Source organism: Brachyhypopomus gauderio, chromosome 19 (assembly GCF_052324685.1).
Source record: "Brachyhypopomus gauderio isolate BG-103 chromosome 19, BGAUD_0.2, whole genome shotgun sequence".
In the NCBI taxonomy this organism is placed as follows: domain Eukaryota; kingdom Metazoa; phylum Chordata; class Actinopteri; order Gymnotiformes; family Hypopomidae; genus Brachyhypopomus; species Brachyhypopomus gauderio.
In genome coordinates this window covers 5,510,579-5,523,102 of record NC_135229.1, presented here as the reverse complement: position 1 = coordinate 5,523,102, position 12,524 = coordinate 5,510,579, and the positions used below count along the sequence as shown (strand labels likewise).

The 12,524-nt window shown below is 55.0% G+C and overlaps 1 protein-coding gene across 3 annotated transcripts in view; it reads left to right on the top strand.

The window, feature by feature from the left end:
* Positions 1–12,524, top strand: part of tnk2b (tyrosine kinase, non-receptor, 2b) — a 38,071-nt gene that overhangs the window by 18,207 nt on the left and 7,340 nt on the right. For 2 of the 3 annotated variants that reach the window (XM_076981503.1, XM_076981505.1), the window contains exons 3-6: positions 6,258–6,435; positions 7,037–7,107; positions 10,111–10,332; positions 11,640–11,792. In XM_076981503.1, coding sequence (XP_076837618.1) covers positions 6,273–6,435; positions 7,037–7,107; positions 10,111–10,332; positions 11,640–11,792 — 609 coding nt within the window. In that variant the 5' untranslated portion in view covers positions 6,258–6,272. Of the gene's footprint in view, positions 1–983; positions 1,091–6,257; positions 6,436–7,036; positions 7,108–10,110; positions 10,333–11,639; positions 11,793–12,524 lie in introns of those variants that run through there. The other variant, XM_076981502.1, reaches the window with a different exon arrangement.

Here is a 12,524-nt window from a genome sequence, read left to right as displayed (position 1 = left end):
ATACCTGGAGGTCTCTGTCCTGGGCACGGGCTGAAGGAGGGAGGGAGAGAGGGAGGGAGAGGGAGGAAAGAGGAGAGAGAGAGAGGGAGGAGAGAGGGCACTTCCCTAGCGTCTGCGATTTACAGACATAAAGGGAGAGAGAGGGAGAGGGGAGAGGGGAGCCCAAGACACCTCCTCCTGCTAAACACACACCGGAACAACACGTCCTCCGGCCTCAAAACACACACACACACACACACACAGCACACGCGGCTGCACACTCGCGCTCGATCGCGAGACCTGAAGCACCAGAACGAGAAGGAGACGCACGAGAGCCGGGCGTTACGGACGTGGACGTCATGCCCCCCCCGCCATCCCCCTTCCCCGGTCTCTCCCCCTGGCTGTCGCCTGAGCGAGGGGCATCGGGGGCAAAAAGAAGCTATAATAGCCCCGCCGGCCCGATGGAGGACGCCCGGGACGGAGCCCGACGGGAGACGACACCGAAGGCGAGCGTCCCGCGCTCCAGCCGACGCGTCCGGTGCGGACGGCACCGGTTTAAAGTCCGTCTGCGACTCAGACCCCTGCGTCCTCACCGCAGGGCCGCACGTGACCCGGGAGCAACATTATTGGATGTGCTGCGACGGTTGCCAAGTCCTCAGCTTTTCCCCCTCTGGCAGAACTTCCTCTGTGCATTCTCTGGCGTTCTCTCTCCTCCCCCTGCACTCCTCCCTCGCTCCCTCCCTCTTTCAGTTCCACTCGTCCCGCCCGTCGCGCACGCTCCCCCCCCCCCGCTCCGACATTGCGGCGTCCCGCGATGGAATGTGATCCGCTGGCTTCAGGAGCGCGAGGAGACGTCCCGTTTCCCGGGCGGAGAGCCTCGCCGCTCACCCCACCCAGCCCTGCTTCGTGACCCTCGCGTGAGCCGGGAGACGCTCGCGTGAGCCGGGAGACGCTCACGTGACGCGGGAGACCCTCGCGTGAGCCGAGACCCTGCCGTGCGTAGACGACACTGAGCTTTCGGATCGTCACGTGACCCCGAGCTCTCAAGATGCGACGTTTCAGCAAGCTCAAAAAGACATTCCCTTTCCTTGCACACTTCCATGTTTACAGAGTAAGTCTGTTTTTTAACCTCTTTTGGAATGTGTGGTGTGTGTTGTGTGTGTGTGTGTGTGAGTGTGTGTGTGTGTGTGTGTGTGTGTGTGTGTCTGTGCTGCTCGTATGGTATCAGCATGGGTAGTCCTCACTTGTACATGTGGATAACATTACACCAAACAGGGTCTGGCCCTTGCAGACTGCATCACCCCTTGACTAAACATAACTGGACAGACGGTTCTCCACAGGCCTCTGCAGTCTGTCCTAACGTGTCTCTGTGTTGCATTTTTTGTTCAGGCACGTTTTAATCAGGCTTACAGTTGTAGTGCAGTTTACACAGTTTGCAACCCATAAACCGCAGTGTCGGTGGCTGCGTTCAAGTGTTTGAGCTGTGTTAACGTAATGGAGGGCTGTGTTAAGCTGTTGGGGGCTGTGTAACATGTTGGGGCTGTGTTAACATGTTGGGGGCTGTGTAACATGTTGGAGGCTGGGTTCATGTGTTGGAGATTGGGTTGGAGTGTCGACGGCTGGGTCCTGTCGGCGGCTGGGCTCACGGTCGGAGGCTGGCTCACGTGTCGGAGCTGGGCTAACGTGTCGGAGGCTGGGTTAACGTGTCGGAGGCTGGGTTAACGTGTCGGAGGCTGGGTTAACGTGTCAGCGGGTGGCTCACGTGTCGGAGGCCTGGGTTAACGTGTCGCGGGGTGGGCTCACGTGTCAGAGGCTAGGTTAACGTGTCGGCGGTTGGGTTCACGTGTCGGAGGCTGGGTTCACGTGTCGGAGGCTGGGTCTCAGTGTCGGCAGCTGGATTCACGTGTCGGGCGGTGGGCTCACGTGTCAGAGGCTAGGTTAACGTGTCGTCGGTTGGGTTAACGTGTCGGCAGTTGGGTTAACGTGTCGGCGCGTTGGGTTCACGTGTCGGAGGCTGGGTTCACGTGTCGGAGGCTGGGTTCACGGTCGGCAGCTGGATTCACGTGTTGTAGGCTGGGTTAATGTGTTGGAGGTTGGGTTCACGTGTCGGAGGCTGGTTCACGTGTCGGAGGCTGGGTGTCAGTGTCGGAGGCTGGGTTCACGTGTCGCAGCTGGATTCACGTGTTGTAGGCTGGGTTAATGTGTTGGAGGTTGGGGTTCACGTGTCGGAGGCTGGTTCACGTGTCGGCAGCTGGATTCACGTGTTGGCAGCTGGATTCACGTTGTAGCGTGGGTTCACGTGTCGGCTGCTGGCTTCACGTGTCGGCTGCTGGCTTCACGTGTTGGAGGCTGGGTTCACGTGTCGGCGGCTGGATTCACGTGTTGTAGCTGGGATCACGTGTTGGAGGCTGGGTTCACGTGTTGTAGGCTGGGTTCACGTGTCGGAGGCTGGGTTCATGTGTTGTAGGCTGGGTTCACGTGTCGGCGGCTGGGTTCACGTGTCGGCGGCTGGGTTCACGTGTTGGAGGCTGGGTTCAGCTGTTGTAGGCTGGGTTCCCGTGTTGTAGGCTGGGTTCACGTGTCGGCGGCTGGATTCACGTGTTGTAGGCTGGGATCACGAGTTGGAGGCTGGGTCACGTGTTGTAGGCTGGGTTCACGTGTCGGAGGCTGGGTTCATGTGTTGTAGGCTGGGTTCACGTGTCGGCGGCTGGGTTCACGTGTCGGCGGCTGGGTTCACGTGTTGGAGGCTGGGTTCACGTGTCGGCGGCTGGGTTCACGTGTCGGCGGCTGGCTTCACGTGTGGGGTATAACCCCTGTTTTGCCCCTCTTCCAGCCACTGCCCCAGAAACATGGCCAGATGTCTGGAGGCTGTGGGGCTGCAGCAACGTTTCCCATCATCCTCCCCTGCTGCACGTCTGGGGATCTTCAGCTGGGGGGGTTGTTGTTCCCCAGAGGCCTTGGCAACAGCGGAGGTTCACACCCCTTACATCATAACGGGATCCTGTTTGCTGCATTCTGCCCCATTGCACCTGTTCCACTGAACCCAGATCCAGCGTTCTTGGTTACAAGTCGACTTGAAGGATTGATGATCTGAATTGTTTCATTCGTCGAATATACTTAAATCTTCCTTTGTTCGCCGGCCCACTAGGTTCTGCGCGCTGTCTAACCTCGGACGTAACGTGTGGTCCAGATGTTTGAGCCGTGCAGCTGTGACTAGTCTGCGTGTTGCACATAACTGCTTAAGGACGGACGGCGGTGATTTCAGTCTGAAACTATTTCCTAGTGAGGATATTAATCTCCTCTCCCTGGCCATGAACACCCTCCCCTCCCCACTCGTGCATTCCCAGTGTGCATTCCCCATCACCATGCGAGAAGTGACACCTGGCAACCCCTACACACTTCCTCTCTCTACAGTCCTGCTTGGGGGGTCGGGGTTTGGGGGGGGGGGGTGTGAGGGTGGGGGGCTCTTCGCACAACGTCAACATTTTTCTTTCCGTCATCAGCCGCATATTTGCGGGGGGGAGGGGTCTGTCACTTCTCCGCTTTCTCCGACACGCAGTCTTCTCTTACACGTTCTCCGGCCCCGTCTCCGTGCAGAACGTGTGTGCGTGCGTGCGCGTGTCGACGTGCCCCGCTCCAGTGAGGAGGTACATCGTGTGAGCCCCGCTGTCAGGACACCAGGACGGGTGGACGGGTGTCCAGCCAATGTCTTTATATTCCCAGTTGAGGAGGGACAGGAAGGGGGCCTGAGAGGAGTCAGGTTTGGGTTCACAGGAGGCCTTCACTACTCTCCTCCCCAGATGTCTGCTGCTTTTTGATATCCTGCGCCAGTTCAGATGAAGATTTATGTCTGAAGCGCAGTGTCTTCTCATCTCTTCCAGCATTTCATTGCTGTTTGGTATTTGGCCAACGTTTCCGACTTTTTTTTCCCCTCCATTCCTCACTCCTTATTAGCTTACCGTGGATTAACGTCTCGATCTCCAAGACATGGGCCAAAATGATCTGCCAGTGTTCCATGTCGTCGTCTGCATTCCAGGCCATCAGACAAGGACGCTCTGGGACGTTTTCATGGATCCCAACGTCTCGAATGCTCTTCTAAACTTTAGATTGAAATGTCGCTGGGGACGACGGCACTTCCTGACCGCGTCACAGTCCATGGCGAGACGCTTTGGTCCATGGCGAGACTCTTTCCCATGTCACTGGGATGATTGACCGGAGGAAGCCCTGCGCCAGCACATAGCGGGTGACCTGGAAGCGGAGAGGGTCTGACCCTCGCGACCCCTCGCCTTTCATGTGTCGCCAGAGGACGGCCGCCGGGCGTACAAAGGGCCGATTCTGTCCTGCCCACACCCACCGACGCCCAGCGAACCTGTCTAGCTAGAACGCCTTCTCGGGTCCTTCTCTAAGAAGACGTAAACCCTGAACCTCTGAACTCCTCTGCAGATTAGTCTGACCTTGCCTTGTGAAACTACTCTTAACAAAGAAGCTCCTGTATGTCGTCTTCCTGTTGTACCGTTCTGAACTTGCACACCACCCTCTCAGTCAAAATAACCATTAAGTGGAAGAAGAAAATAAATAAAACAGGAAACGCACGTTCATTAGAAAATGACACAAAAGTATTTCAGTCTTCCGCTCCATTTCTTGCCTTACTGCTCCTGTTCCGTCCTGAACACGGAGTCCTAACCGAGAGGTTCCTTAAGGTAGAACTGCGCTCACAGTCGCCAGCCGTGGCTTTGGTTGTCGGCTTTGGATTACAACGACCAAAAAACGATCATCGGTGACATTTGGTGGGGAAAAAAGGTTGGAACTTAATGTGTGATGTCAGACTCGGGTGATGTCAGATTCTGCGGGTTTTGTGTGCTCGTCTGAATACTGGACAGTGTTTGGAAGGCCCAGTTTTTTGGCGCTTTCTGGCTAGCCGCTTCCCTGGAGGTGAGTAAGTGAGACGAGTGGATGAACATCCTGGAGCATTCTGTTCCTGCTCGTCTCCATGACATAATTGGGCAGGGAGAAAGGAACGAGACCCAGAGAGAGACGGAGGGAGACGTCAGAAACTAGGAGCAGATGACACGCTCTTCCGACGGAACTACAGAGCAATTACGAAGGATGGAAAAAACAAAACAAAAAAAAACCCGCCCACGAGTTTGTCCAGAGGCTTCCTGGCAGGCATGCATCAGCCTCCCAGACTGGCAAACGCCTCCCAGACTGGGTGGTTCTCGCATGAGTGAAGACTGAAGCTTCAAGCTGTCTGTCTTGAGGCTAAGACTCTAGGCTTTGGAATCTCGCCTGCATGCGTGTGTGTGTGTGTGTGTGTGTGTGTGTGTGCTGGGTGCGTGGTTTATTTTCCATGGGGTTTGAACATGAATTGAAGTATAAGGCGATCTCGGAGACGGGTGACGCCCGGGCTAATATCGGTGTGATTCATAGGTGTCTGATGCCCCTCCGGAGGGGCGGGGCTAAGCACACGAGCAGGGCAGCACATTTGCTCTGGGCCATGGCCAATGCCATCTGTGGTTTTATGGGCTTCAGGTGTGTGTGTCTGCATGTGTGTGTCTGTTTAAATGTGTGTGTGTGTGTGTGTGTGTGTGTGTTAGTGTGTGAGAGAACCAGATGTTCCCGAGTACCAGAGGAACGACCTGCCTTTTAATGCTGAGAGCCAACTGTAAGTGGCTGCTAATGTTTACACTGGCTGTGTTTGGGTGTGTTGACATGAAGTGCAGTAGTCCAAACGTTTGCGAGTCCAGATCTTGTTTTTCACGCTTCCTAACGCTCTGTTGTTGACAAGACATCCTCCCCCCATCATGCTCCACGACTGTAGTGGCTCGTCGAAACCACCCCCAGTTCGTGGGAGTTTGGACGACGGGAGAGTAGTAAATCGAGCTTTAACGTGATGTTTTTATATTTGGCTGTATAATTTGTGCTTTTATAAGAAGACGTAAGCCTAGAGGTGAGGTCAAACACCGACCGCTTGTTTTGGTGAAGGTGCGTTGGCCGCCACATGCACCGGCTGTCACGTGTGCCGGGTGTATCGTTCCCAGACGTGCGCCGGGTGTCACATGTGCCGGGTGTAACGTTCCCCGACGTGCGCCGGGTGTCACGTGTGCCGGGTGTAACGTTCCCCTGACGTGCGCCGGGTGTAACGTTCCCCGACGTGCGCCGGGTGTCACGTGTGCCGGGTGTAACGTTCCCCGACGTGCGCCGGTTGTCACGTGCGCCAGGTGTCACGTGCGCCGGGCGTCACGTGCCCTGACCCCTCCCCCTTCTCCCCCTGGGTGTAGAAGCTGGGCGGCGGCATGCAGTGTGAAGAGGGCACGGAGTGGCTGATGGAGCTGCTGATGGAGGTGCAGCTACAACAATACTTCCTGCGTCTCCGCGACGACCTCAACGTCACGCGCCTCTCCCACTTCGACTACGTCAAGAACGAGGACCTGGAGAAGATCGGCATGGGTCGGCCCGGTAAGCCCTGCCTCGCCAGGCCACGCCCCTCCCCCGCCTCGACACTCCCCGCGCAGAGCGGGTAAATAACACAGCCGTGTTCAGCACGGTTAATTAAAGCTGCTTTTGTGGGAAGGGGCTTGATCAGCATGTGTGAGAGCATGTGACACCAGCAGGCAAGCCAGATCCCAGCGAAACATGCTTCTGTCTGTCTGCCTGTCTGTCTGCCTGTCTGTCTGCCTGCCTGTCTCATTCTCCTCTTACCTCTGCAGCCGTGTTCTTCACTTCACACCGGGTCAGAATGGAAGTGGGACGGGGCATTTTGTCGTCTGTCCCGCCACCTTAGACTCGATCTCAATCCCTTCATTCATCTCCGTAGCCCCAGCTTACATTAACTCTCCATTACTGTTACTAATTCAGGCCGTCCGATAAGCTGCAGTGCCTCAGTTACGTTCCCCCCCGACCCCCATGACAAACCCCCCCATCACACACACACACACGCACACACACACACAACCACTGCTGCCCTACACCCCGTCTGGAACACCCCCCCCCCCCCCCCCTCTCTCTAGCCCCCCCACCCTCTATTGCCCATTCTTCACTCTCTTTTCTGGTTTTTCAGGCCAGAGGAGACTGTGGGAGGCAGTGAGGAGGAGAAAAGCCACGTGCAAACGCAAGTCCTGGATGAGTAAGGTACGCCGGAACCTTCCGGAAGAGCGCTCCTCCTGACACACACACACACACACACACACACACACACACACACACACTCTCACACATACACACACACACACACTCACACATACACAGACAGACACACACTCTCTCACACACACACTCTCACACACTCTCACACACACACACACTCTCACACACACACACGCACGCACACACACACACACACACACCACACAGTTTAGCTGACTCCTGGCTCTGTTCTGATGTTCTCTCAGTCAACCCTTAAACCAGTAAATCCATCACTGGTCGAGGGTGCTACTGACATGCCTGACTGGAACAGTCCACTTTAGACCAGTGGGGGGGGTTCATATCCATAATGCTCATTCTGCTTTTCACGTGTTGTGTGTAGTCCTACACTGCAGCCTTGGCATTTCTGTACTGTTACCCTACCCGTGGCATCCAGTCTCATGGTCTTGGGGGGGGGGGGGGGATCCCTTCAGGGTCCTGGCACCACACTCAGCACCACGCTGGACTGGTCAGGCATCATGGGCCGAGCATTAAAGCCGGAAGCTTCCGCCGAGCCAGCGTGCGCGGGGGAGGGGAGGGGCTTGGCCAGCAGACACGAGACGGCCCGCCGGCATAATGCGGGTCATTCTCCGCCTGCCGGGCGCTGAACGTTGGGGAAACGAAGTTAGCCGTCCCGTGGGCCCGGCGGAGACGGACACGCCACATTCCTGAAGGCTCCACTCTGCCGCGGAGATGAGACACGAGGGCCGGGTCCGTCCCAGCGTGGGCCCACCGGATCACCGCAGTGTGACGGTTGTTTTGCGCTGGCCGTCGCCGGAGCTCGCTTCTGATTGGCTGAGCCGGCGTGGTAACACCGGCCTGTGGCTCCGGTCGTCAGGAGCACGGGTACATTGGCCGTCGTCACGGTAATGGCAGAAACAGCCGACAGTGTCCCGCTGCTCCACCCTGCTCCACTTTTAGCTGTGTGTGTGTGTGTGTGTGTGTGTGTGTGTGAGTGTGTGTGGATGTGTGTGATGCTGTTGCTTGGTAGAGGCTTATTGTGCATAACGTTGTCTGTAATGTTTCATGGCAATCTCACTTTTGGCTGTGTGTGTGTGTGTGTGTGTGTGTGTGTGTGTGTGTGTGTGTGTGTGTGTGTGTGTGTGTGTGTGTGTGTGTGTGTGTGCGTGTGTGTGCGTGTGTGTGTGTGTGTGTGTAACATACGGAAGTACTTGTGGTGAAATAAGAAAACACAAACACAAAACCACAGTGTGACTTCTTGTGCTGCAGTGTTTGTCTCCACATCATTAATCTGGCACAGCTGGCTCAGAAGAGTACGAGACGTCTCCTTTATATATAGCTGCTGTGTGTGTGTGTGTGTGTGTGTGTGTGTGTGTGTGTGTGTGTGTGTGTGTGTGTGTGTGTGTGTGTGTGTGTGTGTGTGTGTGTGTGTGTGTGTGTGTGCGCTGTGTGAAGTCCGGTTCAGGGAGCTATTTACCGAGGACGCATTCCTCTCTCTGTGGGATGGGAAGACAGCCTGACCCATCACAGCTCGACCAAATAAACCAGAATGTTCAGACACACACACACACACACACACACCGCTGAGCACACAGCAGTAAACACTTTGATGCAGAGCACTTTACTAAGAAATCACCACAACCAAGAAAATACATGTTCATGTCCTAACCTGACTCTCCCAGTCACATTAACACACTCCTATTTGCTAACACACACACACACACACACACACACACACACACACACACACACACACACACACGTATGAATGACATACACCTATACACACTTTCAGAGGTGATGCAACAGTCATGGACACTGACAATTACGCACACACACACACACACACACACACACATACACACACTCTTTCTCCAGTGCCCCGTGGACGTTGTTTGTGCATAGCGGAGACTGATTGCTGAGTGGGCGGGGCCAGGAAGAGCCTGGAGGGTTTGATGGCTTTCTAAAATTACACCGGTTCACTTCAGTTCCTGCCACAACCGCCCGCCAAGTGATCCACCTCCTAAATGAGCTCTCTCTCATTCTCCTTATGCCTCTATATCCGTCTGTCTGTCTGTCTGTCTCTCTCTCATTCTCCTTATGCCTCTATATCCGTCTGTCTGTCTGTCTGCCTCTCTCTCTCTCATTCTCCTTATGCCTCTATATCCGTCTGTCCGTCTGTCTCTCTCTCATTCTCCTTATGCCTCTATATCCGTCTGTCCGTCTGTCTCTCTCTCATTCTCCTTATGCCTCTATATCTGTCCGTCTGTCTGTCTGTCTGTCTCTCATTCTTTCATTCTCCTTATGCCTCTATATCCGTCTGTCTGTCTGTCTGTCTCTCTCTCTCTCATTCTCCTTATGCCTCTATATCCGTCCGTCTGTACACGCGTGTTGTTTGGATTCGCTCGTTTTGTGTGTGTGTGTTGTTTTGTTAGTGTCTAATGCCTTGTCTGCTGGCATGACTGTGTGATATTAGTTGTGTGTGTGTGTGTATCTGTGTGTTTGTGTGTGGGTATGTGTGCTGACTCTCTCAGTCAGTCCTGCGTCCTAAATGTTCAGCGCGGGGTTATCGGGCTGCAGTTCAAGGTTGTCCCCGCCGTTCCCACCGTCCCCGGTGTTCACCCAGTGTCCTGGTCTCCGCCTGCCATCTATTTTCAGCTCCATCTGTCAAACGCAGCATCTCTGGAGGCCGCGGCCATCTGGGCCGGTCCGCTCCGCTTGCCAGTCCTCCTGACCTCGCGCGTCCGACCTCGGTGGCGTTCTCTCGGCTTTCTGTCTCCGTTCTCTTTCCTTCCCTCTGTTCATGCGGCTCTGTCCATTTATTCATCTCGTTTCTTCCTGTCCTGACAGCCCGCACCGTCACTCAGGGTTTTCTCGTCCTTGGTGTTTATACTTATCCAGTCCAGTAGGGGGCAGTGGGCTAGACTGACACCCTGTTGTTCTGGACCTGAAGCCAGATGGCTCACCTTACCCCTCTCCTCTCTGCGGCAGGTGTTCAGCGGAAAGCGTCCGGACGGGGACTTCCAGACGCCGCAGCCTGCCAGCACCTTCCGGAAGCCCTCGCCTCCGGCCACGCCACAGCCCGCGGACGGCCGGCAGCAGGCCCTCACCTGCCTGATCGGCGAGAAGGAGCTGGTGCTGTGCGAGAAGCTCGGCGACGGCACCTTCGGCGTGGTGAAGCGTGGAGAGTGGCTCACGCCGGCCGGAAAAGTGGTGAGGGGGAGGGGGAGGGGGAAGGGGGCGGGGCTAAAGGCCTGTGGGAATCTTCAAAACGCTGATGTGAGCAGGTGAACGGATGATCTCGAATTCAGAAAAGCCGCCCCCCCCGCCTCCCCTCCCCCGCCCCTTCCAGACATGTTTACTTTGTGCAGCTGAAAACGATAGCGAATCCGAGATGCTATTGTCTCGTGAAAGTGTTTCTCGACGCGGACGCGACTCCCAGCATGCCTCGGTTGCGGCCGCCGAGAACAATGAGAGCTCAGAGAAGCAGGAGGTAAAAAATGCGGTGGGTCTGGTGGACCTCGACGGGCGTCCGTCTAGTAATCGCATTCGACAGACAACGAGAAATTCCATTCGTGGGAAAACGGCAAAGCATGACGAGCTCCTCTTTTGTAAACCTGTTAGCGTTTTAGAGGAATATTCCCAGACGAAATCCGAATAGACCGGGTGTGGACGGCTGTTTCGTTTCGCCAGGCGTAACCGCATCGCTCCGTTCGGGAGGCCGAAACGCTCCTCTCACATGTGAGCTTCCTGTCCCTGTGCATTCTGGGAAACGCAGCTGTGTTCCTCTGAGGCAGGCCGCAGGGACACTCGGGGGCTGGAGAGACCTGATTCAGGGTCAGCGGTCGTGCGAACTGAGCTGGGGGTTGTGTGTGAGAGAGAGAGAGAGAGAGTGTGTGTGTGTGTATGAGTGTGAGCCAGGGGGCAAGATGTCAACGTGCTTTTCCGCTCAGGCCATCTGCGTCTGTCCGTAGTTGCACCTGTGACACGCGGCCAAATAGAAGAAGATGCCACCAGATTACGGTGTCAAATTCTACTGTGTGTGTGTGTGTGTGTGTGTGTGTGTGTGTGTGTGTCTGTGTGTGGCCCTCATCCAAGGCTTCAGTAGCTAGAATAACAGATTTCTGCAGTTTAGCTGATATAAATTTGTTATGCATCTGTATCTAAGTAATAATTAAGGCAGGCCACGTTGTGGTATGTTTTCTGAGGAGCACCACGCTAGTTGTGCAACACATGGAATCTGGGTCGTACGGTGTGACCAGACCTCCGTGACCATTAGCCCTGTGTGAGGTTTTGAACTGTACCTCTCGTTCTAGGAGAAAGAGGAGACCAGTCTGCTGAGGCTTTTGTTTTGGCCTCCTTCAAGTTCAAGTCTCTCCGCATGTAGCTTTCTGTTGGCTTAAGTGATTTTGTGTCTCAGTTTGGTCTCATTCTAGTCTCACCGTGGTTTTGTTGTATCAAAATGGACGTTGTTTGTCTCGTTATGATCTCGTCACGTGGTCTCTGGTCTCCCCCACCAGATGAACGTTGCAGTGAAGTGTCTGAAGACAGATGTGCTCAGTCAGCCGGACGCGCTGGACGACTTCATCTGCGAGGTCAACGCCATGCACTCGCTCCACCACCAGAACCTCATTCGCCTCTACGGCGTTGTGCTCACACACCCCATGAAGATGGTGAGTGTGAGTGTGTGTGTGTGTGTGTGAGTGTGTGTGTGTAAATCACGCACATCGCATTCCAAATCATAAGGGAGATGAAAGGCAGACAGAATCTCGTCTGAAGTTTCAAGGCCGAACTGAGGGAGTTTGTGGGCTGATTACCTGCTCTGCCTTTTCACCCATGCCTGACAGGCAGTGTTATTCTTCAGATGGGCCATGTTCTTTCCTCATGCCTGACAGGCAGTGTTATTCTTCAGATGGGCCATGTTCTTTCCTCATTCCTGACAGGCAGTGTTATTCTTCAGATGGGCCATGTTCTTTCCTCATTCCTGACAGGCAGTGTTATTCTTCAGATGGGCCATGTTCTTTCCTCATTCCTGACAGGCAGTGTTATTCTTCAGATGGGCCATGTTCTTTCCTCATTCCTGACAGGCAGTGTTATTCTTCAGATGGGCCATGTTCTTTCCTCATTCCTGACAGGCAGTGTTATTCTTCACATGGGCCATGTTCTTTCCTCATGCCTGACAGGCAGTTGTTTGTCTAGTCAGCCGTAAAGACGTAATTTGGACTCTCCACCACATGCTTTCATCGTCTGTGTCCTCATCTGTGTCCGTGACTCACTCTGCTCTTGTCCATAATATCGCTCTCTCTTTCTGCCCCCCTCTCTCTCTCCCTCCCCCTTTCCCTTTATCCCTCCCCCCTCTTCCCCTCTCTCTCCTTCTCTCTCCTTTTCCTCTCCCTCTCTCACAC